At 44.6% G+C, this 22,156-nt stretch overlaps 1 protein-coding gene across 1 annotated transcript in view; it reads left to right on the top strand.

Annotated features, from left to right (window-relative positions):
• Nucleotides 1-10,157, top strand: part of ano6 (anoctamin 6) — a 192,095-nt gene extending 181,938 nt beyond the window's left edge. Inside the window, exons 19-20 of the mRNA XM_072485065.1 lie at nt 1,394-1,499; nt 4,329-10,157. Coding sequence (XP_072341166.1) covers nt 1,394-1,499; nt 4,329-4,538 — 316 coding nt within the window. The 3' untranslated portion in view covers nt 4,539-10,157. The remainder of the gene's footprint in view (nt 1-1,393; nt 1,500-4,328) is intronic.
• Nucleotides 10,158-22,156: the final 11,999 nt, after the last annotated feature.

Below are 22,156 nucleotides of genomic sequence, written 5' to 3'. Positions count from 1 at the left end.
ATATATCTCCAGATTTGCAGATGAGACAAAGCTGGGTGGGAGGGTGAGCTATGAGGAAGATGTAGAGATCTTTAAGTGTGATTTGGACAAGTTGATTGAGTGGGCAAATGAATGGCAGATGCAGTATAATTTGGATAAATGTGAAGTTATCCACTTGGTAGCAAAAACAGGGAGGCAAGATTTTTTTTCAATGGCTATAGGTTGGGAGAGGGGGGTGTGCATTGAGACCTGCATGTCCTTGTACACCAGTCACTGAAAGTAAGCATGCAGATGCAGCAGATGTTAAAGAAGGCAAATTACATGTTGGCCTTCAGAGTGATAGGATTCAAGTACAGGAGCAGGGATGAATTGCTGCAATTATACAGGTCCTTGATAATGAAAACCATAGGCCACACATGGAATATTGTGTGCAATTTTGGTCTCCTTACCTGAAGAAGGATGTTCTTGCTCTAGAGGGATGCAGCGAATGTTGATTCCTGGGATGGCAGGGCTGACATATATGAGGAGAGATTGAGTCGGTTGGGATTGTATTTGCTGGAGTTTTGAAGTAAATGGGGGGAATCTCATAGAAACCTATACAATTCTGACAGAACTGGACAGGGTAGATGCAACAAGGATGTTTCCGATGGTGGGGTGTCCAGAACCATAAGTCACAGTCTGCGAATACTGGGTAGACCATTTAGGACTGAGATGCCGAGAAATTCCATCACCCAGAGAGTGCTCAGCCTGTGGAATTTGTTGCCGCAGAAAGCAATTGAGGTCAAAGCATTGCATGGTTTCAAGAAGCGGTTAGATATAGCACTTGAGGAGAAGGGAATCAAAGGATATGGGGGGAAAGCGGGATTAGGCTATTGAGTTGGATGATCAGCCATTATCTTAATGAATGGTGGAGTAGCCTGAAGGGCCGAAAGTCCATCTCCTCCTATTTTCAGTTTTGTCAAGATTATGCTGACATCCGAGATATAGTTCACTATAAACCTATTTTGCATGGAGTACTAATTTATTAAAAATTGCCCTTTTCAATGAACACAGGCTCGTATTACTGTTAACATGAAGTGAATATGGCAACAAATTGTCTGATTACAACCTATTCAAAACTTACAATAGGCCCTGCTGTTATTAACTGTTCATAGTCTTTAGCATATATCTTGGCAAAGAATAATCTTACAATGTAAGATTCAGCAGACCTAGACCAAAATAAAACTTAGTTAAGCAAGAAAGTTAGGATAATTTGGGTTTATAATTTGGTTTCCCAAAACAATCGGATTGGGGTATTTCTTTAAGTCATTTTAAGCAACTTTTTCTTACTAGCATTCTCCTGATAGATTGTGTCTCCCATGTAAAACTATTATCTGCATTTTCTTGATGACTTGCGCTTTTCATTTTCTGTTAGGTACCGAGACCTCCGATATCCACCTGGTCATCCACTACAGTATGAACATAGCCTTTATTTCTGGCATGTAATGGCTGCCAAGCTAGCCTTTATTATTATTATGGAGGTGAGTATATTATATGGAGGAGTATAATTTGGTTATTTTTACAAGTGTAATCTTTGTGGCTAAATCACTGATTTTGCCCCTATGTCAGTAAGTGAAGCATCACATATATACTTGGATCTGCCTATTAAAAGAAAATCTTTGTACTCTAGGTCCAAGGATCGCTTGGTAGCATCATGTCTGTACATGTCTTCAAGTCAGTTCTTGAAAACATTGACTTTGATTCTCCGTTCTTTTACGCCTGGCTGGATTCTCTGTTCCCACTACAGTGAATGGAAACTTGGCTGGGCAGCAAACTCTCTGTCCTCGTTGGGTGGACTCACAACGGAGAATCCCGCCCATTATTACACATTACATTTGAATTATAATGTTTGACCTTAATGTATGAAATAATCATTATTCTTTCGTGGGATGTGGACATTACTGTCTGGGCCAGCATTTATTGTCCATCCCGAATGCCCTTGAGAGGGCATTTAGCAGTCAACCACATTGCTGTGGGTCTGGAGTCACATTTAGGCCAGGCCAGGTAAGGACGGCAGATTTCCCTCCCTTAAGGATATTAGTGAACTAGGTGGGTTTTTACAACAACCGACAATGTTTTCATGGTCATCATTAGACTATTCAATTCAGGTTTCACCATCTACCATGGTGGGATTCAAACCTGGGCCCAGAGTAGTACCCTGGGTCTCTGGATTACTCGTCTCGTTTCAATGCCATTATGCCATTACCTTTCGACTATCTCAAATGAGTAGTGGAGCATGTTACAGTAGCGTTGATCAAGTAAGCATAAAAACTGAAATATCATTTGATAGTCATTAATTATAATTTGAATATACCAACATGAAGCATAAGCTTCTGTTAGCACAGAGGCGAAAGCAGACTTTGGGAAAGCTGCACGAATGGGATCAGTTTGTTTTTCTCAGTATTCCATTCAAGACAAAGTCAATTAAATGCTGTGATCTCTCCCACATTGAGTGCTGTTTGACATCTTCTTTCACAGTTGCCAATTTAATGTAGTTATTTGAACATTGTGTGAACAAAATGTGTGTGCTTTTTGTTGAAATACATGTGACAAATTTACATAATTAGCTTTCCTACAAGAATGAAAATTACACCCAAAGGTGGATAAGCTGATGCAATATTTTGCAAGTTTGCCAATTTAATGTACAAATTTGGGAATTTGAAATCAAATTATTTTAGTGTGTCAGAGTGGTAAGTAGTTTGTAATTTTAATCATTGGGAGGGAGAATGGCAATGGTGAAGATTAATCTTCTCCCATTTATGATGGAGATGAGAAGAAAGTTTTTGTGAATCTTTGGAACTTTCTTCACCAGAGTGTTGTGGAGGCAGGGTCCTTTAATATTTTTAAGGTAGAGGTTTGTAGATTCTTAACTAACAAGGGAATCAAAGTTTATCGGTTGTCGGCAGCAATATAGAGTTATGGCCACAGTCAGATCAGCCATGATTTTATTGATAGGCAGTACAAGCTCAAGGGCCAATTAGCTTACTCAGGCTCCTAATTTGTTCATATTGTTGTTCATGTGGGGCTATGTGACTCAGGAATGGTTTTATTTCTAAAACATGCCACCTTGCTTTGTGGGAGTTATTCTGCATATGGGATAATCAGCTCCTTTGATTGCTTCAGTGCAACTTTCACCCCCAACAAAGCTAATCAAGACTGAGGCAGATTTTAAAAAAAAAGAAACACAAGAGAGAGAAACATGGCATTGAAACTGAAGAGAGCGCGGCAAGAGGAGAAAGACTAGACAAGAATAAAGGAATGCAAGAACCTGAAATGGACAGGCAAGAAAAAAAGTAGGAAAATAAAGACGAAAGAAAGGGAAGGGCAGAAGGAAAAGAGCAAAAAAAAAAGATATGCAGAGAAATGAAAAATGATAAGAGAGACAGAAGAGAAAAAGGACAAAATGGAACCTGTCACTCATTGTGCAACTAATGGTAACTGGCAGGCCTAATTGAAAAATCAACCCCACCTTGTGGTGAACGTATTGCAGTAACCATTCACCATGTATATAACTGTATCACGCTGTTGCCCATGTGGGCTCCAACTATGGACCATTGTAAGGTATTACCTGTAAGGTATTACCTGTAATGTATCATGTTGGTGCCTTGTAGGCTCCGCCCCTGGCTCCACCCTTTGAGGGGAGGTATAAAGAGCAGTAGCCCTGTAGGCGGCTCTCACTAGCAGACCAGTCGCAGGCAGGCACTGTTCTAGTCGATTAAAGCCACAGTTTACTTCTACTCTTGGTTTTGCGTGAATTGATGGTCGCATCACACCACTTGTCATATCAGAATATATGAGTCTTTCTGACACTTTTCTTCTTCTGTCTCTGTTCTCTTATCTGTTTTGTTGTATTCTGTGTATGCCGCTCATACAATTTAAAATTTATCACTCCTCTTCCTTCCTGTCATTGGTCAGAGAAAGGGGCGAGCAGAGAGGCTATGTGGGCTAAGACCTCATTACCATGCTTAAAGTGGAGGGAACATTTCTTGGTTGGATAGAAGATCAAGCTTGAGTGGGTCAGCGTACACTACTTGGAAGCAAAAATGTATTAAGTAAAATCTTTTTTTTTTTAAACTTAAAAAGTAGAAACGAAAAATAAGGGAAGTAGAGTAAATAAATAATGGGGAAGTACAGGTTTAAAAACAACTATGTTTGAAAGCAACTACCTTGCTTAAAATGTGATTTTATGTGGGCCTGTGGTGACGTGATCACAGGATTATCATATACTAAACAGCAATGTAGCAGGAAATTTTGAGTTGCAGAAATAGACACAGAACCTTTAATAGCAGATTTATTTTACTATTTTTCAGCACATTGTATTTACAGTGAGTTTCCTGGTCTCCTACTGGATTCCTGACGTGCCAAAACATATTAAAGAGCAAATTAAGCGGGAGAAGTATCTGACACAAAAGCTTCTGCATGAATCTCGTCTTACAGCCTGGCAAGACAAAATGGCAGCTACCTCCAAAAGCCTAATAAAGAATCCAAGCCACGTGACATCTCCAGACATGGATGTATAAAAAGTATAATTTTTAATTTTACATTTTAAAAAAAGGAGGGGGAATTTTCTTGAATTATTTGATTTCCAAGACAAATATTTTCAGTTACATTGTACATAAACCTGCAAATGAACTGTCTTAAAGTTAGTTTGTTATTTGACCCATGAATCTTTTAACTGGTGACGTTGGCTCAAGAGGTTTCAGCAGTCCATACAAATGGTCATTTGCTGCTTATATCTACAGAGCTTTGACAGATATGGCACTTCAAATATCATGGAATATGAAACTGGAATATTTTAGAATAAAAACATTGTATGAACAAGAAGTCTGTGAACAACATTATAGCAATTGTGCAAAGCTGCCACCGTAGCTTTCAACATGTAGCCCACAGCTGGTATGATAGTGTCTGTGGCCAGGTATTTTGCATGGAAGGGTTTCTTTGTCCTGATTTTGTAACTCAAGGGACAGTTCCCCAGGAGGAGATTAGAGTTTCAGAGTTTTTTAAAGTACCGTGCACAATAATGGCATTCACGGCAGAGAAAGTATGCAGTTTAAAGGGTGAAGGATAATTGTAGACATTAATATATTGAATGAATAGTATAGCCTTAACCAAACTTGTCTTTAACTTTCTGGCATTGAATCCAGGTTACAAGATGATGATATAATGCCACTTATATTGATAGCTTCCCTCCTGCCACTCTAGTTGTTAATTTGCCAATGATTTTCACATAAATTCAGCTGGAAGAGATCCTTCACCCATGTCTCACCTGAAATTAACTTCCAGACTTTGTGAACTTGCCGCCTTGAAGCGAAAGGAAGGTTTGAATTCATGTGGTGCTTTTCATATCTCAGGATGATCCAAAGCACTTTGCAGCAAATTATATACTTTTTGAAATATTGTCACTGTTGTAACGTAGGAAATGCAGTAACCAGAATAGCTGCCCCTTTAAGCTGCTGCACACCTATATGTAGCCACACCTGACTTCCTGCCATGCAATGGCAAGCTCCCAGTTAACACTTAGAGCTCAATATAACAAGGCGATCACTGGAATCGCAAATGGGGTGAGTGCACTAAAGACCAGGTGAGTGTTTCGCCTGCAACTTCCAGTCCTGTTCATGCACAGTCTTAAGAACATAAATGGGAACAAGAGTGAGCCATAGAACTCCTCAAGTTCATTCCCTGACAATATGATCATGGTTAATCTTCTACCTCAATCCCACTTTCCCGCCATACCCTTAAATTCCTTGATTCCCTTAGTATCCACATTCCTTGATTCCCTTAGTATCCCAGAATATCTCAGTCTTAATTTTGAATGTACTCTAGCACTGAGGATCCACAGCCATGTGGGGTAGAACATTCCAAAGCTTTTCAACTCTGTGAGTGGTGAAATTGCTTCTCACCATCCTAAAAAAGCCAACACCTTATTTTGACTCCCTAGTTCTGGACTCTCTGAATGCTAGTGTTTCTAACCTATTTGGGTATGAAGGGGTCAAGCCATTCACTGGCCACTACTTATTGTGCTAGTTTTTTTCAAATGATATTAAAGTAGAACAATACTCCGAAGGAAAATACATTTATTAGGAAGTATTTTCATTCTATTTAGAAATATATATAAGTAATTTCGCCGACCAACTTGTCAAAGTGGAAAGCAACTCCCATACGCATGATCTTCGCATCAATTCATGTTCAGCAGGGGTGAGTAACCTCACCGGTCCTGTCTGTGGGTCCATCTTGAGACACATACGCAGCAAAAGAGTTCAGTAACTGCCTGGTGTCTCATTAATTTTCAGCAGTCTTAATAACATGCAAAACAGAATTAAAGGTTAGATTGTCCTTTATGGATAAAGCTTAAAGAAAAGAAAAACTGCATGAAAATAGTCACATATTTGTTTTTTAACTGCTACTCCAAGCTATACTTGTTTGTAAAAAGCAGAGTAATAGTCACCCATCAAGAGCTGTTAAAATTGTTTCATAAAGGCCAATCACGAGAAATTATCAAAATTAGGCAGAGGGGGTACACATAATAAATTAGTTACTATCATCTCTCATTTGCAGTTATATAATGTACGAGAATATTTTAACTACTGGACAAGATTTAAATTAGATTAAATTTTTTTAAAAATCAAAAACTTGAATAAAACAATGGAAATGGATTTTGAAGAGTTTCTCGAGCTTCTCTCGTAATTTTTACAAAAAAAAACAATGGATAAACTGAGCAGCGTTTTCAGGGTTTTGCACAACTTGTCTGCTGAAAAAGCACTGAATCAGCGCAGGGACCTCCATGGAAATTCACCCCCAGTACTTTTCACTCTCAAAAGAAAATATAAACGGCTTTGGAATTCTATACCGACAACAGTGCACTTATTGCAAAGAACCATTTCTCCAAATGTGTAACAGTTAATCCAAACCTTTCAATGGAAAATTAATAACTGGTGTAAATCAGATACTGATGTGGATGATCAATAAATACCTCATATCCAGTGTAAAGAACACAGCGACTGCCTTTTGGCATGCAGCTGTAATTGGGCACAAAGTAACAACTTGTCAGTTATTCGTGTCTTGTGATACACAATCAATCGGCATCCATCAGAATATGATGGAGATTCCCCTCAAAACAATGAAAAGCAATTCCAATTAAGTATCTGCTCCTTCAGTCATAGGGTTTAATCCTATTTAAAGTAATGGCAGCTTCTTAGTACTCTTTTTTAAAAAGAAAAAGTCCATTGTATTAGAGGTTGCTTGTCCATGGTCACTTGATAGCCACTGTCTTTCACTAAAGGGCTTATACAGTTCAGCCCATCTCTTTGCACTCACGATTAATAGTATGTACAATAAGGTGCAACCACTACTTTGCACATTAAAAAATTCGAGAAATTATTTTATCTGAAACATTTATCAGGCAGGAAAACAATGATTTCAGTACATATCTTTCCTGAATGTTAAAAAGCTATACCAATTAATATGGACAGTAGTTGTGCCTTTATAACTTAATATTTTTCAATGCAATCATCTTTGTCAATAATTATTCTCCTCAATTATAGGTATTTTCCATAGAACTGGTAATATTTCCTTTTTGATCATAACATTGTATGCCTGGACAATAAGTGACTAACAGTTAATTAAGACAAATTGATACAGGCGCAAAGCATGTAGCTTATCAATATTATCAACTGATTGGAATTTCATGTTAAATAACATCCTGATATGTATTTTCATACTTCAATTCTGCACGCTATTTTAAAATTTTGAAATATTTTCTTCCCATTGAAATGAATCTTCAATACTGAGGGATCAATATTTTGCAAAATGCTAGTTAAGCAGGTTGAGGCCAATGGAAAAATGTTGTCTACCATTGTTTTGTCAAATATATGTTTTCTATTATAACTGGACCAAGGGATGAGCTTTTGATAATTAACTAAAAGTACAATTTTTGATTCTTACTTTGGATTAATTATCAATTTGTTTGGTTCAGTCCAATTTATTTTGAAAAATTATCTAATTATCCTGTAAGTTATCACATCATTGTTATCTAATTCTCAAAGGACATCTTTTTGTATCACCTTGACGCTCTCAATTGCCATTAAACATTTAACTGGTGATCTCTTTTAAAGGTGAGACTTCGAAGCACTGCACCTTAATTCAGCATTTCTGCATTTATGTGGATGTATTAAGAGCAATTAGGTAAAGTCGCCACAGTCCCAGGTGACCATAGGCTGCTTTCCTCTTTGAGGGGGAGAGCTGACAAATGGTAATTTAACCTGAGATCCCACACCTCCGGCGAGGGGCAAGGCTGAGAAGGCAGGGCCTTCAGGAATAAACTCTGCCGGTATGGGAATTGAACCCACGCTGCTGGCCTTGCTCTGCATCATAAACTGGCTGGCTAACTAAGTGAGCATTATTGCAAATTTCACAGCTGAATTGGATAATTTCTGTCAATTGTACTGCAAGGTGCCAATTTAACTGTGAAAAGATTTAATTATTGGGCCAAGTTTTGTGATTGAAAATAATGGTGAGGCTAAAATAGCTAGTGAGCATCTTCCAGCAAATGCACATTCCTAGATATTTGTGTCAATGAGGAAGATTCTGATCAAGGAGCCCTGCTTCTCTAGATGCTAGAATCTCACCATTGAAATACATGAAATACAATGATTTTGCTGTACTTAGCTGATATATATATACACTAAACTCACTAGAAAGCATTAATGTTTATCACTTTCAGTGCCACTAACATTTTAAAAGTATGATGAGTCTTAATTACTGTCAAACAACCTCTCTGGCACTGAAATTTTACTTCTATACTGTTCCTTCAGATTTGAATTATGGTTCAAATTTTCAATCATAATTTTCCTTTCTGTGTCTTTTAGTTTGTTAAATTTGTTATTTCTTTCCCTCCATAATACATGGGAGTAGAAATAGGTCATTCAGCCCATCAAGTCTGCTGCGCCATTCAATGCAATGATGACTTTCACTTTCTGTACATGATTTGACATTGAATTCACTATTCAGATAGGTCCTGGTTCAGACTCTGCACTGTTCATTAATGATTCCTTAATCCAGTTAAGGAGAAAGACCGTTATTGCCCTGTTCACAAGTTGCAGATGCTCCATTGAGGGTGTGGCACTTTTGTGATGTTTGACTGACAGGACAAAAGCCAATTAAAAAGTCTATGGTAAAGTTTAAGTGTAACAAATGTCTGATGCCTTTATTTATCGTTGTCTGCAAAAATGGATCCAATGACACTTCTTTCCTTCCTATAATAGATTAATTAAGGCAACGTGGTATAATTGTACACATTCACCATTTAGATTTCGATCCATTAAAATCAATAAAGAGGGAGATACGGCCCTGTGTGACTCATGACCTTGTTTTCTGTTCTTGCTGGAATTTGCATTAGTATTTTTAATATAAGTCCATTTTTTTTAAAATGTGAGAGTTTGAGTGTTTTTTAATCTGGACTATCAGAACTGAAGGAGGAAATTATCATCTTTGGCTGTGACAAAACCTGTTGGCCAAAAAAAGTCATAGTCATTTTGTTTCTTCCCAGAAATGATGGCTATAGCTTGCAAGTTTGGAAGAAATAGCTTGTTTTCTTTAGGTAAGCAATCATATTATGCTGAGCTAAACCCTTCTCACTATCCAAAGCAATGACTGGAAAAGAACCTTGACATGTTTAAAGAGTATTGAGAAGGAAGTACATTTAATGGGTGAACAATTCTACCACAATTTATCGCTTTGCTTTAAGCTCTGGTAAGGATGAGGTTGACATTTAAATATCTCTATTTTTGCCAAAATATTAATTGTTTTGTTTTAACTCAGAAAGGTTGCATTTAAGGTTTAAGCAAAACAGCAGATATTCATACCATAGCTTTGTCAGATGGGTGTACTTTGTTTGATCCAAACTGTTGTTGTAAAGTCGAGTTCAATTATGTGGTGAATATATATATATATATGGCTGATGCATGATATTTTCTATTAGGAGTATACAACATGTTTAAATAAGTACTTATTCTTTGAAAATGTGTAATGAAGCCACAATATAGATACTTTATTTTTATCTATCATAAATGTAATTATTGAACACACTTCCGTCCTTACCAAAGTGCACCAATAATTTGGAATAAAAAACTATTAATTTTTAATTGTCTTTTTCTTGAAAGCACTTGATATGTTAAAATAAGACTTTATCTAAATTGTATTATAACTATGTGTATAGGCTAATTGTGATCATCAAGGTTTAGTTTGTTGGGAGGGAGGCATTGATTAGAAACAGCGTTGAGCCTTACTTTGAAATTGGAAATACCTCCCATGTATCTGAACAAAAATAATTAGTTTTGCCCTTTCTTCAATCTCTGATCTGTAGTTGTTTGGCATTGTTTCTTGGGATGGAACCAATCAAAATGTGTGGAATTATTTGAGTTTTTGCTGCATTTTAATTATATTTTAATTTTGTTCAGGGAAGTTCCTACAGAGCTTATAGATAGATTCATGATTCAATCTGACAGTACGACAATATATTTATAACATTGAGGCATGAGGGACACAGAAATAGTAAGACGGTTTTCTCAAGTCACAAATAAATAGGCATGCTAACGTGCTGATGGACTTTCTCATTCCTGTCTCATGGTTAAGAAAGTACCTATGGTCTCTCAGGAGTGATCTTTCCAATCGATCTCACAAATTCCATATTTCCTGCTAAGGATGTGAAAGTCTGAAGGAAGTAGCTAGCACAATGCAGGACTTGGAAAGAGGGCACAATTCTCCGGCCTTGTTACGCTCTCGCTCAAGCGAAATGAGGCCAGTGAATAGCGGGAGAGGCCAAAAACAGGAACCGCACCAGGCGCCAAAGTTTGCGATGCAACCGGCCCACTCCCTTAGGCGAAATTGGGATCTCGCCGTAGCGTGGCAAGAAACGAATTATCACTTAAGCCCTATTTCAATACAATTAAGGAGAACTACCCCATATCTAACAGCCTTCGTCATTCAGCAGCCTCCCAGCAAGTGGTCACCCTGGTGCCGAATAGTACTCCTTTCGAAAAACGTGAATCTGGCGGAAGGGCTTCTGTGGGAGCTAAGGAGGTGAGTAGCCATATTTGCTCACAGGCAAAGAGCCCAGGGGTACGAAGGGTGGGGGATCCTTGACTGGGGGATCCTTGACTGGGGGTGGGGGACCCTCCGCAGTGGTGGACTGCCATAGTAGGAGGGGGGGACGGGGACGCTGGGGGACCAACCGGAGGGGCAGCTTATCGCAGAACCACCATGCCAATCCCTGGATCGTGTTTACCCATTCCGGGGGAGACACTTGTCTCTGCCCCAACGATTGCCCATAACTCCTGCCGAGGGCTCTGGCATGTGGCTGAAGGCCACTGATAGTGAATTGGCAATCATGATTAAGTGAGCACTTAACACATCGCAAGTGGATTCCCGTGGGTGGGTGGGCCATACCATGTGAGAGTCATTGCCTAGAATTCTAATCACACCTTGATGCTTGGACACTGTGCTTGAACACTGCGGGAGGCAACACCACACATGCAGCAGCCAACATCCAAAAACCCAGGGGATGGGACAAAGCTCTGGAGCCATGTCCATGGCTGGAGGATGGGTGGGTGCCACGGGGAGGGGGAGATGCCTGGACAGACGTCAGCCCGCATTGCGGAAGAAAGTGACATATGCATCATAATGGTTGTGCACAAGGATGTTTTTTTTAAAATATTGTTATTCTTTTTTACATTTTCTCCCAAATTTACACCCACCAACAATAATAAGTAATGAATGCAATGCCAATCCCCATATCAACAACAATCCCATCCTCCCACCAAATCCCCAAACAGCAGCCCGCATGTTAACATAAACAAATAACAAAGAGAAAACAAGAATCACCCATAGTCACCATTAACACATACAGTCCCCGCCTCAATGTTCGATGTAATCCAATTCTCGAAAGTACATAATGAATAACGCCCATGAATTGTAGAACCCCTCCATCCTTCCCCTCAGTTCAAACTTGACCTTCTCAAGAGTCAAGAATTCCAGCAGGTCCCCTCGCCACGCCCGGGCACAGGATGGAGAGGTTGATCTCCATCCCAACAGGATCCGCCTTCGGACGATAAACGAGGCGAAGGCTACGACATCTGCCTCCGCACCTGTTTCCAACCACAGCTGGTCCGACAACCCGTATATGGCCTCTCGGGGGCCTGGCTCAGGTTTTACGTGCACCACTTCAGAGTTACCCTAAAAACCTCCTTCCAGTAATCCTCCAGCTTTGGACAGGACAAAAACATATGAAGGTGGTTTGTGGGGCCCCCCTGCAACGTTCACACACATCTACCCCCCTCAGAGCCGGCTTATCCTCGCCCTTGTAGGGTGTGCTCTATATACCCACCTTCAGTTGTATCAGCCCCAACCTTGCACACGAGGTGGAGGCATTCACCCTCCGGAGTACCTCACACCAGAACCCCTCCTCCATACCCTCTTCCAACTCTTCCTCCCACTTTACCTTGATCCCTTCCAGCGGTATCTTCTCTTCCAAAATAGCCCCGTAAACTGCCGACACTACTACCTTCTCCAGTCCCCCTGTTATCAGCACTTCCTCCAGCAATGTGGAGGCCAGCTCTACCGGGAAGCTATTTCCTTTCTGGCAAAAGTCTCGAACCTGCATGTATAGAACAAAGAATAAAGAAAAGTACAACACAGGAACAGGCCCTTCGACCCTCCAAGCCTGCGCCGACCATGCTGCCCATCTAAACTAAAATCTTCTACATATCTGGGGTCCGTATCCCTCTATTCCCATCCTATTCATGTATTTGTCAAGACGCCCTTAAACGTCACTATCGTCCCTGCTTCCACCACCACCTCCGGCAGCGAGTTCCAGGCACCCACTACCCTCTGTGTAAAAAAACACTTGCCTCGTACATCTCTAAACCTTGCCCCTCGCACCTTAAACCGATGCCCCCTAGTAATTGACCACTACCCTGGGAAAAAGCCTCTGACTATCCACTCTGTCTATGCCCCTCATAATTTTGTAGACCTCTATCAGGTCACCCCTCAACCTCCGTCGTTCCAGTGAGAACAAACCAAGTTTATTCAACCTCTCCTCATAGCTAATGCCCTCCATACCAGGCAACATCCTGGTAAATCTCTTCTGCACCCTCTCTAAAGCCTTCACATCCTTTTGGTAGTGTGGCGACCAGAATTGAACACTATACTCCCAAGTGTGGCCGAACTAAGGTTCTATACAGCTGCAACAATTTTTATACTCAATGCCCCAGCCAATGAAGGCAAGCATGCCGTATGACTTCTTGACTACCTTCTCCACCTGTACTTCCCCTTTCAATGACCTGTGAACCTGTACACCTGGATCTCTCTGACTGTAAATACTCTTGAGGGTTCTACCATTCACTGTATATTCCCTACCTGTATTAGACCTTCCAAAATGCATTACCTCACATTTGTCAGGATTAAACTACATCTGCCGTCTCTCCGCCCAAGTCTCCAAACGATCTAAATCCTGCTGTATCCTCTGACAGTCCTCATCGCTATCCCCAATTCCACCAACCTTTGTGTCGTCCGCAAACTTACTAATCAGACCAGTTACATTTTCCTCCAAATCATTCATATATACTACGAACAGCAAAAGGTCCCAGCACTGATCACTGCGGAATACCACGAGTCACAGCCCTCCAATCAGAAAAGCACCCTACCATTGCTACTCTCTGCCTTCTATGACCTAGCCAGTTCTGTATCCATCTTGCCAGCTCACCTCTAATCCCGTGTGACTTCACCTTTTCTTCCAGTCTGCCATGAGGGACCTTGTCAAAGGCCTTACTGAAGTCCATATAGACAACATCCACTGCCCTGCCTGCATCAATCATCTTTGTGACCTCCTCTAAAAACTCTTATCAAGTTAGTGAGACACGTATCTAAATATTTCCCCCTGCTCCAGCCCATACTTCGCTCCCAGCTCCTTCAATCCTGCAAACCGACCCCCAAGAAACAAATCTTTTAGTGTCCTAATTCCTTTCTCCTCTCATCTCCACAAATTTCCATCCCACTTCCCTGGCTCAAATCTATGGTTCCCCTGAATCGGCATTTTCCTTGACCCTACCCCCAACCCGAAGTGCTGGCAAAACTGCCTCCAAATTCTCAACAAAGCTATTACTACTGGACTCCCTGAGTATTTCCCCGGGCCATCGGGAGCGGTGGGGTTGCTGACGTCTTCAACCCCGACCCCCTACACAAATGGGCTGGTTTAGCACACTGGGCTAAATAGCTGGCTTTTAAAGCAGACCAGGCAGGCCAGCAGCACAGTTCAATTCCCGTACCAGCCTCCCCGAACAGGCGCCAGAATGTGGCGACCAGGGGCTTTTCACAGTAACTTCATTTGAAGCCTACTTGTGACAATAAGCAATTTTCATTTTCATTTCAAACTCTCCTCCATTCTGACCCACTGGGAATCAACCCCTCTGACCCAGCTCCGTACCTTCTCCACATTCACCACCCAGTAATAATACATCAGGTTTGGAAGACCCAAACCCCCTACCTGTCTTCCTCTCTGTAGTATCATCTTTCTAATTCTGGAGACCTTCCCTCCCTATATCTTCAATCTCTCTAAAAAAAAAAAAAAATGCCTTTTGCAGGCATTGGAAAATAAACTGAAATCACAGCAACACGTTCATTTTAACCGCCTGAACCCGATCCGTCAGAGACAGAGGGAGACCATCCCACCTTGCCAGATCAGTTTTCACCCTTCCCACCAAAGTAGAAATATTGTACCAACAGAGCCCCTACCAACACCCCCAAGTATCTGAAGTGAGTCCCTGCCCTATGGAATGGCAACCCCCCACCCCTGGTCAAGGCATCACAAGATATTTACTCTTGTCTAGATGAGCTGGTTTAGCTCAGTGGATGAGCTGGTTTAACTCAGTGGGCTAGACAGCTGGTTTGTGATGTAGAGCAAGGCCAGCAGCGCGGGTTCAATTCCCGTACCAACTTACCTGAATAGGTGCCGGAATGTGGCAACTAGGTTTTTTTTTTACAGTAACTTCATACTTGTGACAATAAAAGGGTATTATTATTATTTAATTTGTACCCCGAGAAAGCAGCTCCATTACTACATCTATTGACGTATTTGGTTCTGGCACGTATAACAAGTCATCAGCATATTAGGACACCCTTTGCTCTATCACCCCCGCACTAACCCTTTCCAAGTCTTAACGCAATGGCCAATGGCTCAGTCGCGAGTGCAAACTGCAGGGGGGATATAGGACATCCCTGCCTAGTCCCACCGTGGAGAGAAAAGTATCCCGAGTGCTGCTATTTGTGCGGACTCACCCTTGGCTTTACCCAGTCTACAAATCATGGTCCAATCCCAAACTGCCATCAGAACACTCCAGAACTGCCATCAAGTACCCCCATTCTAACCTGTCAAACGCTTTCTCGGCGTCCAATGCCACAACCACCTCTGTTTCCTTCCCCTCAGCCGGTGCTATAACGACGTTCAATACCCTCCTCGTGTTCGAAAAGAGCTGCTTCCCTCTCACAAACCCTATCTGATCTTCACCTATCACCTTCAAGAGGCATTCTCCAGCCTACCTGCCAGTACCTTCGCCAATATATTTGCGTCCACATTTAAAAGGGATATGGGCCTATACGACCCACACTCCATTGGATCCTTATCTTTTTTTTTTTTTTAATTTTTTATTCTCCTTTTTCACGTTTTCTCCCACATTTACACCCATCAACAATAATCAACAAGATATGTCAATCCCCATAATAACAACGATCCCATCCGCCCACCAACCCCCAAACCTCAACCCGCATGCTTACATAAACAAATGACAAAAAGGAATCCGGGATTACCCGTAGTCACCCTTAATCTACACGGCTCTCCACCCCCCCTACCAACGCCATCCAGCCTCTAAGAGAGTACCGTGCATGATGCCCCACAGTTGTGTGTCTCCCCCCCCCCCCCCCCCCCAAGTCTCCAGCTCCTCACGTCCACTGCCTCTTGTAAAACCCCTCCTCCCAACCTCGGTTCCCTCCCCCCAACTTTCCACCCCGGCTAGACCACTCGGACCCTGTTCTGTCAGGCTCCGATGACCGCAGCCCCTCCCCCCACCTCACTTCCGTTCACTGGCCGGCTTAAACCGGCCAGCGTGGAGGCCCCCGCCCGGGTCCCTTTCCCCCTGGCCCGGCCCTAGGAAAGCCCAAAGATCCCCTTTTAGCACACAAACCCCGCATATCCACCTACACCCCAAAGAGCCCTCCTTTCGAATGGAAGTCCCGTCCCCTCCCTTGTCCAAATATATGCAACATTGGCTCCTTTAGCCTCTACCCCCGCGCGCAGTGATACAAAAAAAAAAGAAAATACAGTCATGAGGTTACATCGGCACATGACCGTTCCTCAATTTGTCAGTTCTGCCACAGTCCTTCTGCCTTCGCAAACTCCTCCGCTGCTTCCGCCGTTCCAAAATAAAAGTCCCTGAGCTTGTAAGTCACCCTCAGCTTCGCTGGATATGCAATGCCACACTGCACCTTGCCAATGTACAGAGCCCTCTTCACCCGGTTGAAGGGAGCCCGCCTCCTCGCCAGCTCCACCGTAAAGTCCTGGTATACACGTATACCAGCTCCAGCCCACTGCACCACCCACTTCTGCTTGGCCCAGCTCAGGTCCTTCTCCTTCACACTGTACCTACGGAAGCACAGAGTCACTGCCCTTGGCGGCTCACTCGCCTTTAGTACAGGCCTCCACGACCGATGAGCCCGATCCAGTTCATATTGGGAGGGGTCCTCCCCCTCCCCCAGTAGTTTTGCCAGCATCGCGGCAAAATACTCAGTCGGCTTCGGTCCTTCAACTCCTTTGGGCAGCCCCACGACCCTCAAATTCTGTCGCCTGGATCTGTTTTCCCGATCTTCCATTTTTCCTCTCAGATTCTTGTTCGTGTCCATCACCTTCCGCATCTCCTTCCCCATCGACGCAAGTTCATCACCGTGCTGCAATACCGTCTCCTCCACTTCCTTCAGCGCCTCCCGTTGCTCTCGCACCTCCGCCACTGCGCTCGCCACCGCCGTCCTCACTGGGGAAACCGCCTCCTCCACCAGCACACTCAAAACCTCCCTCATCTCCTTCCTCACCGTCTCCATGCATTTCGCAATCTGTGCCAACTGCTTTTGGAATTCCGCAGCCATCACCTTAGTTAGTTCTCCAGCCGTAAGCACTGCGGCCTCCCCTGGTGCTCCAGCCTCCATCTTCTTTGTTGACCCCGCGGTGACCTCTCCCCTCTCCAACGGACTTTCAGCCGCTTTTTTCCCGGCCGTTATTTGGTGTTTTTTGACATCCTTCTTCTCCTTGCGCTATCTCCCGACTTTTACTGCCGTCGCTGGCCCTAGGACCGGTCGTTACTCCCCGAAAATGCCGTTCTGAACGGGAGCCCTCCAATGTGTGGCTGCCTCCCGCCCGCCGTCACCGGAAGTCCTCGGATCCTTATCTTTTTTAAGCAACAGGGAAATTGATGCCTGTCCCAAAGTTTGTGGTAATACCCCCTTCCCTATTGCCTCCTCAAACATCCCCACCATCAGCGGTACCAGCTTATCCTTGAATTTTTTTACAATATTCCACCGGACACCCATCCGGCCCTGCCACCTTCCCCGACTGCATCCTCCCAATCGCATCCTTTATCTCCTGCTCCACTATCACCTTTCTAATGTAGCCCTACCCCCCTCCCCTACCCTCTGGTACTCCAGCTGATCTAGAAATTCCTGCATCTCCCGGTCTCCCCCAGGTGGCTCTAACCTGTACAACCTCTCATAGAATTCCTTAACGACCTTGTTAATCTGATCTGGAGCTGCCGCCAACTTCCCTGTCCTGCACCTGGACAATTTCCCTTGCCGCTCCAGAGCTGACCCGCCTTCTCTCCATTCTCATAAACTGCACCCCTTGCGTACCTTGCCTTCCTTTCAAGGGTCCACCCCTCCCATTTCCACCATTAGCCCAGCCAACGCCTTCGTCCCTCCTGACGGGATCAGCTAGCGTGGCTGTGACTTGTCCAACCTTGGCTCCTACATCAAGATCCAGTTCCCCTCCCCCACCCCACTATCAGTTTGTGTGAGTCCAAGTTGGGGATGGCCCCACACACCTTCACGAATCCCACATCGTCCCAATTGGGACCATATAGACTTACCAATGCCACTAACTTCCCCTCCAGCGCCCCTGTCACAATCACATATCTACCCCCCTGATCTGCCACCACTTTCTCCATCTGGAACCGTACCCTCTTGCTGACCATTACCGCTACCCCTCGAGTCCTTCCGTCAAATCCAGAGTGAAACACCTGACTAACCCAGCCCTTTTTAAGTCTCACCTGGTCCTTCACCCTCAAGTGAGTCTCCTGCAGCATTGCTACATCGACCTTCAAGCTTTTAAGATGCGCAAGCACTCTTGACCGGACCTCCTAACCCCCTCATGTTCCACGTGACTATCCTAACTGGGGGTCTCCCACCCTCCCCACCCTTCTTATCCACCATCATCATACCACCGGGCCCTGCCTCATGAGCCTGACCCGCCCCTATCCATTATTAACATCGAACCCCCCCCCCCCCCCTGAATCCCCCTGTGCACATCCCCTCAAAAAAGTCTCACCCAGTATTGATTCCCCCCCCCCCCGACTTGCTCGCCTCGTAGGCCCATCAAAATCTGCTAACCAGGCTCTAATGTCCGCAGCCCTCCTCTCACCTCACCTCCGTTCACTAGCCGACTTCAGTTAGCTAGTGCGGGTGCCCGCCCTCCCCCAAGGCATACCTCCCTCCCACCCAGTCCCAAAAGAAAAACAATCTAACCCATACGATTCAATAAAATAACGCAACCGTTGCAGCAAGAAATGCCAATGAAACCAAACAAAAACTTAAACTATATAACAATGTGAAGTCAAGTAAGTTACAATACAGGTCAATGAAAAGAAAGTTATAACATTTATAGATTTTGCAGCTCCTCAATCACAGTCCACGATCTCTCTTCCAGCTCCACTCCTCCCTTCTGTCCCAGGCCTATTGCCTTCACGAATGCCTCAGCCGCCTCCACTGTTGCAAAATAAAAATCTTTGGTGTTGTACGTCATCCTCAGCTTTGCCAGGTAAAACATACCAAATCGCACCCCCTTGTTGTACAGTGTCGCCTTTACTCGGCCGAAAGCCACTCGTCTCTTCGCTAACTCCATCGTCAAGTCCAGGTATATCCGAACTCCAGCACCAACCCACTGCACCCCTCGCTTCTGCTTCGCCCAGCTTAACACTTTCTCCTTCACGTGGTATTTATGGAAGCAGATAATTACTGCTCTTGGTGGCTCATTTACTTTGGGTTTCGGTCTTAACGACCAATGAGCTCGGTCCAGTTCATACCGGAGGGGTCTTCACCCTCCTCCACCAACTCCGCCAGCATCTGAGCGAAGTACTCTGTTGGCCTCGAGCCCTCTGCCCCTTCGGGCAAGCCCACAATTCTCAGTTTGTGCCGCTTCAAGCGGTTCTCGGAGTCTTCGAGCTTTGCTCGGAGCCCTCTGTTCACCTGCACCACTCTCCGCAGCTTGTTTCCCCCATCGAGGTGAGCTGGTTGCTGTGCTGCGACATGGCCTCCTTCACTTCCTTCACCTTTTCACCTTGTTCTATCACCTCGCCCGATGTCTTTGTCACAGTACCCTCACCGGGCTGATTGCCTCCTCCACCAATGATCTCAGTGCGACCGCCATCTCCTTCCTCAACGCCTCTATGTGCCTCGTAAACTGCTTCTCCTGCTCCACAGCCATCACCTCGGTCATCTTTTCCACCGTAGGTGGTGCAGCCCCACCATACGGTCCGGCATCCACCACCTTGTCGGCGCTTTTCCTCGCCCTCTCACACGATGGCGAACCTGCGTTTCCCCCCTTCTTCACCGCTGCTTTTGACATCCTTTTTTAAAAATATATATTTTATTAAAGTTTTCAAACAGAATTTTTCCACTTTACAAATCAACATAAAAATAACAGTAGCTAATAAATAACATTATTTAAATAAAATAGTGAGCTAACAAAGAGACAAAAAAAAAATATATATATATAGTGCTCCCCCCACTCCCCCGCCTCTCTGGGCTGCTGACGATCTATTTTCCGTTAACGTTCCGCGAGATAGTCAAGAAACGGTTGCCACTGCCTGGAGAACCCCTGAGCTGATCCTCTCAGCGCAAATTTCATTCGTTCCAGTTTTATGAACCCTGCCATGTCGTTTATCCAGGCCTCCACGCCGGGGGGTTTCGCTTCCTTCCACATAAGTAGGATCCTTCGCCGGGCTACCAGGGACGCAAAGGCCAGAATATCGGCCTCTTTCGCCTCCTGCACTCGCGGCTCTTCCGCTACCCCAAATATAGCTAACCCCCAGCCTGGCTTGACCCGGACCTTCACCACCTTTGAAATCACCCTTGCCACTCCCCTCCAGTACTCATCCAGTGCCGGACATGACCAGCACACGTGTGTGTGGTTCACCGGGCTTCCCAAGCACCTCCCGCACCTGTCCTCCACTCCGAAGAATCTGCTCAGTCTTGCTCCCGTTATGTGTGCTCTGTGTAGAACCTTGAATTGTATCAGGCTAAGCCTGGCACACGAGGAAGAGGAATTTACCCTACTTAGGGCATCAGCCCACAGCCCCTCCTCAATCTCCTCCCCCAGCTCTTCTTCCCATTTTCCCTTCAGCTCCTCTACCAGCGCCTCCCCCTCGTCTCTCATCTCCTGATATATTTCGGACACTTTGCCCTCCCCGACCCATACCCCGGAAATCACTCTATCCTGGATCCCCTGTGTCGGGAGCAGCGGAAATTCCCTCACCTGTTGCCTCGTAAACGCCCTCACTTGCATGTATCTAAAAATATTCCCCGGGGGGACCTTATACTTTTCCTCCAGCGCTCCCAGGCTCGCAAACTCCCCGTCAATAAACAAGTCTCTCAGTCTCCTAATTCCTGCCCGATGCCAGCTCTGGAACCCTCCATCCATCCTTTCTGGGACAAACCTATGGTTATTCCTGATCGGGGACCACACCGAGGCACCCGGCACCCCCCTGTGTCACCTCCATTGCCCCACATCCTTAAGGTTGCCACCACCACTGGGTTTGTGGTATACCTTTTCGGGGAAAGCGACAGCGGCGCCGTCACCAGCGCCTTTAGGCTCGTTCCCTTACAGGACACCATCTCCAGCCTCTTCCACGCCGCCCCCTCTCCCTCCCTCATCCACTTACAAACCATCGCCACATTGGCGGCCCAGTCGTAGTCGTCCAGATTCGGTAACGCCAGTCCCCCTCTGTCCCTGCTGCACTGCAGGAACCCCCTCCTTACCCTCGGGGTCTTCCCTGCCCACACAAAATTCATAACACTCCTATCTATTTTCTTGAAAAAGGCCTTAGTGATCAGAATGGGGAGACATTGAAACACAAAAAGAAACCTTGGGAGAACCATCATTTTTACCGCCTGTACTCTGCCCGCCAGTGAGAGCGGCAGCATATCCCACCTCTTGAAATCCTCCTCCATCTGCTCCACCAGCCGCGTCAGATTGAGTTTGTGTAGAGTTCCCCAACTCCTAGCTACCTGAATCCCCAAATATCGGAAGCTCCTTTCCACTCTCCTTAACGGCAGGGCGTCTATTCCTCTTCCCTGATCACCAGGGTGTACTACGAAAAGCTCACTCTTCCCCATATTTAGCCTATATCACAAAAAATCTCCAAACTCCCTCAATATCTGCATAACCTCTGTCATCCCCTCTACAGGATCCGCCACAGAGAGCAGTAGGTCATCTGCGTAGAGTGACACTCGATGTTCCTCTCTCCCTCTAACCACCCCCCTCCATTTCTTCGAGTCTCTCAACGCTATGGCCAGTCGTTCAATTGCCAACGCGAACAGTAATGGGGACAGGGGGCACCCCTGTCTTGTTCCCCTATGTAACCGAAAATACTCCGATCTTTGCCGATTTGTGACCACACTTGCCACTGGGGCCCCGTATAGGAGTTTGACCCAACTGACAAACCCCTCCACGAACCCAAACCTCCTCAACACCTCCCATAGATACTCCCACTCTACCCTATCGAATGCCTTCTCTGCATCCATCGCCACCACTATCTCTGCCTCCCCCTCCGCT

This window comes from Scyliorhinus torazame, chromosome 19 (assembly GCF_047496885.1).
Source record: "Scyliorhinus torazame isolate Kashiwa2021f chromosome 19, sScyTor2.1, whole genome shotgun sequence".
NCBI lineage: Eukaryota > Metazoa > Chordata > Chondrichthyes > Carcharhiniformes > Scyliorhinidae > Scyliorhinus > Scyliorhinus torazame.
This window is presented reverse-complemented; position numbering and strand designations above follow the sequence as displayed.